The sequence below is a fragment of the Cebus imitator genome, unplaced genomic scaffold (genome assembly GCF_001604975.1).
Source record: "Cebus imitator isolate Cc_AM_T3 unplaced genomic scaffold, Cebus_imitator-1.0 Scaffold48, whole genome shotgun sequence".
Classification (NCBI taxonomy): Eukaryota; Metazoa; Chordata; class Mammalia; order Primates; family Cebidae; genus Cebus; species Cebus imitator.
The window spans coordinates 5920456-5925677 of NW_016107363.1; the positions used below are offsets into that span (position 1 = coordinate 5920456).

A 5222-nucleotide genomic window follows, 5' to 3' on the forward strand; every position below is an offset into this window, starting at 1 on the left:
TTTTTTGAGACGAAGTCTCACTCAGTTGACTGGCTAGAGTGCAGTGGCACGATCTCAGCTCACTCCAACCTCCGCCTCCCGGTTCAAGCAATTCTCCTGCCTCAGCCTCCGGAGTAGCTGGGACTGCAGGTGCATGCCACCACACCAGGCTAATTTTTTGTATTTTTAGTAGATACGGGGTTTCACCATGTTAGCCAGGATGGTTTCAATCTCTTAACCTCGTGATCCACCCGCCTCAGCCTCCCAAAGTGCTGAGATTACAGGCATGAGCCATAGCTCCCAACCAATTTCCCTTTTTAAAAATAATTAAAGCTTATGGACATTCAGTAATATCTTCAGTGTGGTTACATAGCGTGTCCCTTCATGTTCTCATGTTTACAATGGGGAACCAGTAGCCTGTCTGTGGAAATGATATTTGATTTCTCTTGTACAGATTTTGTAGATCTTCACATTAATTTGTATTACATATATAAGAATGTCTTGCTCAAAATAAGACTTCTCTGAATTCCTCCCAGGCCTTTTATAGACTAGTACTAAACTATTTAATTTCTCTCCCCATTTTTTGAATATCTGAGAGTGCTGTTGAGCCCCTGCTGTGAATTGAGTATTGTGCTTGAGGGTTAATGTTTAGTATCTTAGGTAATCCAACAACCCATTTTACAGATGGAGAATCAAGAAGTTAAGTAACTCTGAGGTCAGTTATTTAAAATGCCAGTGTTGGAGCCCCAGTCAGTATGACTAGAAAACTTGCATTGAAAGAAAACTGCCTGAATGTATTGGCCTGATTCAAGAATTGGGTTTAAACCCCTTAGTGTGGGTTGCAAAACACAGTTTGTGAAACACAAAATGTTTTGCAAGAATAATCTGTATGCATCAAGTGAATGAGTCCCACACTGAGATACTGTAAGGTTTGTATGGCACAACTTATTTAATGTTTGTCATGCTTTAAAAATAGATTCTTTAAACCATTAATCCATGGTGACCCAAATCAGAATGGTTGTGGTTTAGATACAATCAAGGTATAAAGTAGGAGTAATAACAGGGATAATGTTTCATCCCAGATCAATTTAACTGACAGATGCTGCGGACACTGGTTATAGACTGTGTGTTGGATAATACTTCCTTGTTAGCCTTGTCTTTTACTTTAAATATTTTGTTTTCATTTTTTAGGGAGGTGCATTTGTTGAAATTTTCAGTGCTCAAGGAAAAAATCCTGGAGCAAAATGGAAGATCCTTGGCAGTCCATCTGTGATTTGGAAAGTAAGTGTTAGAAATTAGAGCCACGTAAATCAGGGGAAGAAATGTGAGTGAAGGTTATAGAAGAAAGGGCTTGATCAAATTTCAGAACTGTTTTTCCTGTTCTTTTCCTCCAAAACCCTTTCATGACATTGTTGGCTGCAGCTGTCCTAGACACCACTCCTCAGTTGTCTAAGACTTTGGCACACAGGTCATAACCCTCCTCTGTACTCCATGCCCTGCTATATGTCATTTTAGATGACTTCAGTATCTGTAATAAAAACATCTCCAAGCCCTGGGCTTCTCAGTTTCTTGATTTCTTCATCTTTAACAATCCTTTCACTCTGCTTCAGCATTCATCCCTACTGTCTTACCCTGGTCCTTATCACCACAAACTATAGGACCTCTGAAGTTAGTAAGTGAGACATTGAGATGTCCTTTTCTGAACCCAATCTTTATTCTTAAGGTCGCTTGCTCAGTTACTCTACTCTGTTCTTCAACTTCATTGGGACCTTTAGACCATTGACTTTTCTACTTTTCCTGTGTTTCATTTTATTTATTTATTTATTTTCTTTGTCTTCCTTTTCTCTTCAGCCCAGAATCCATCATCCATAATTTCAGTCACTTTCCAGTCAAGACCTTGAATGCCCTTGCACTTTGTTCTTTCACCAAGTCTCTGTATTCTAGTTCCCAGCAAGTCTCAGAATAAGAGTCCTAAAGTCTCAGCCTACTTTTAAGTCATTTGAATATGGGATTTTTTTCCCTGTAGATCTGAAGTTTCAATTTTATAGTAGAAGCCAAAAAAAAAAAATCCTTTGATAACTACTGTTTTCATTTTGTTCTATAGGAGTTTGATAAAGAAGTTAAAAGTTTTGTGTTTGTCCTGGAAGGCAGCAGCCAAACAAATAAAATTCAATTACCAAAGGAAAATAAGCAAATCCGTAAGTAATATTTTTAATATTGAAATTTAATATTTTGGACTCAAAGTTATGCTTTTATGTCTCATAAACAGGCATGTTAGTATGAGTGCTACTGACATCTGTTTATGTAAGGTGATAGAATTTTTTTTTTTTTTAATTTAGAAGGTAACTCTATGCTAGGCACTATGCTAGGCCTTTTAAAAAATATGGCCAGGTACAGTGGCTCATGCCTGTAATCCCAGCACTTTGGGAGGCTGAGGCGAGTGGACCCCAAGGTCAGGAGTTCCAGATCAGCCTGGCCAATATGGTGAAACCCAGTCTCTACTAAAAATACAAAAATTAGCTAGGTGTGGTGGCTTGTGCCTGTAGTCCCAGCTGCTCAGGAGGCTTAGGCAAGAGAATCACTTGAACTCAGGAGTCTGAGACAGGAGAATCACTTGAACCCAAGAGACAGAGTTTGCAGAGAGCTGAGATTGAGATTGTGCCACTGCACTCCAGCCTCGGTGACAGAGTGAGATTCCTTCTTAAAAAAAAAAAAATATATATATATATACACACACACACACACACACACACACACACACACACACAAATTATATCTGTGTGTGTATATATATATATATACACGTGCATACATATATATATGTATTTACCTCACCATCTTCCAGAAATCTAGTATTTTAAAGAAGATTTAGAAGAGAAGAGTATTTAGCAGCCATTAATTGTGATAATAATAGTATTTATTGAGCACTTACTGTGTGCCAGGAGCTTTGTAAGCATTTAATATTTATGAACCCTTAATCCTCATGATAGTTCTTTTACAAATGAACAAACCTAGGTTGGTTCCTCATCAAGGCTAATCTTTGAAATCAGGGTTCCTAAATTATAAGAAATTAATTTATGAGAAAAAAATGTATCAGAAATATGATATAAAGCATTATTATTATTATTATTTTATTATTTTGAGAAGGAATCTTGCTCTGTGAGATGGCGGTCACCTCCTGTGGAAGTCTGACCTGTAGACCCTGACTCAAGGACCGATGAATGAACCCACTCTCACACCATTACAGTGTTTCAGGTGGGCTAGGGATGGCCGTTAGCTGCTTTCAGAAGGTGAAATGCAACCAATCGACCAAGACTACCTGTTCTTCCACACATTTATTCCCTCAAGATTTTATAATAGAGGTTCTAAGTTAACATACTTGTGGATAATTAACATGGTTAAAAGAATAGTTTTAGGACAGTTAAAAACTTTAGGCTCCCAGGCACTGGGTAAATGCTATTAATAGATAATTACTCTTTGATCTTACCCAGAGAGGGCCATCCAGCACAAAATTAACAAGAATAAACAGTTAGAATGGAGACAAAGGGATGTGGGGTAAGGCCATTGATCTTCTCTGTCTCTTTCTTAGCTAACGTTAATGAGGCAGCTGCCTTCCACCTGCCTCAATAAAACTTTTTGGCCTCCAAAAGGTTTGAGATTACAATCTATAACTTTTCATAATAATTAATATTGCTAGCCACCCCAAGTGAATATCAACAGCTCTGTCACCAGGCTGAAGTGCAGTGGCACGATCTCACCTCACTGCAATCTCCACCTCCTTGGTTCAAGCGATTCCCCTGCCTCAGCCTCCTGAGTCTCTGGGATTACAGGTGCACGCCACCACACCTGGCTAATTTTTTGTATTTTTTTAGTAGAGATGAAATTTCACTAGTTGACCAGGATGACCTCTATCTCCTGACACGTGATCTGCCCACCTCGGCCTCCCAAAGTGCTGGGATTACAGACATGAGCCACTGTGCCTGGCTGATAAAAAGCATTATTTAGTGATATGTCAACTCATATGCTTATTACCTTTTAATATTAATCTCTAATTAAAGTATAGATATGAATACGTGATTTAACAAAAACCCAAAGAATCTATTTAAATTCTTATTTACTTTAGAAATTAAGATCAGCATTTTAAAGCAGAAGAAACTCTGAGAGTTAACCCAAATTTATCAGAAGCCCAGTTATTAGCAGAGATAGAGTTACAATTCAAGCCTCTGCCACTAAATCAGACTTTGAGTAAACTGATTGATTAAGGAATATGATTTATCAGAATGATTAACTAGATTTTTCATCAACTGTGTCCTATGTTTTAAATCTAAATTTCAGGTGATTTAGAAAATAGAAATAGTTGTTTTTTATATTCATCATTTACTTATTCCTTCATTCATTAGGACATTTATTGAATATCTACCATGCCCGAAGCTCCATAAAAAGACCTGCTGTTGGTACCTGATTTTATAATTTTAAGTCCGTTTTCTAAACTTATATAGGTTCTGTACTTTACGTAACATTTGTACCATTTCAAGCTACTGCATGCATATTTTAGATTTCTAAGACGTAAACTAGCTATAGAAGTTATAGATGAAATATGATTTATTTTAAAGGGGTTTGCAAATGTTTCTTTCTAAACTAAGAGACTGGAAAGAAGAGATAATCATCATTAAAAATAATTTTTAAATTACTGCCATTTAAAGATTATGCTTTCCTAATAGTTTGTGTGTGTCTGCAATAGCAGGTGTTTTGCATTTCCATATATATTTATACTTACAAATGAGGTAAACGAAGATGATCCAGGGAAACCTATCTGAAGCTGTAGTTTCATCTTGTTACAAGAGTCAGGGGCCATCTTTTCAAGGATATTGATTTTGTAAGACAGATGGATACATTTGACTTTCAGGAACATGACTTTGTTCTTAAGCCAGTGTTACTTCTTTTGTTTTTTTTTTCCCTAACTTATAAAGCCCACCTGTGTTTTCATTTAGCGCATTCAGCATCTATGTACATGGTCACCTTATTAATAAAATCAATCACTTTTAGTAACCTTTGTCATTTGATTCTGAGAAAGATTCCTCCTCTACTAAAGGCTAAATGATTAAATATAAGCTCTGCTTTTCTGTTTTTATCCGAAGGTTTTTTTTTTTTAAGAAACAAACCAAGTTTAATGTATCATAATTACTTTTTAAATGGAAAGATGATGGTATTAATTGTTTAAAAAACCCAAGAAACAGAAGAAT

General features: G+C 36.6%; 1 protein-coding gene across 5 annotated transcripts in view; it reads left to right on the forward strand.

The window, feature by feature from the left end:
* The window catches only part of CFAP20DC (CFAP20 domain containing), a 288204-nt gene that overhangs the window by 2000 nt on the left and 280982 nt on the right, over positions 1 to 5222 (forward strand). For all 5 annotated transcript variants that reach the window (XR_001824890.2, XM_017527412.2, XM_017527405.2 and 2 more), the window contains exons 2-3: positions 1171 to 1260; positions 2084 to 2177. Coding sequence is in view for 4 of the 5 variants with exons in the window: in XM_017527412.2 (XP_017382901.1) it covers positions 1171 to 1260; positions 2084 to 2177 (184 nt within the window). In the remaining variant the exon portion in view is untranslated. The remainder of the gene's footprint in view (positions 1 to 1170; positions 1261 to 2083; positions 2178 to 5222) is intronic.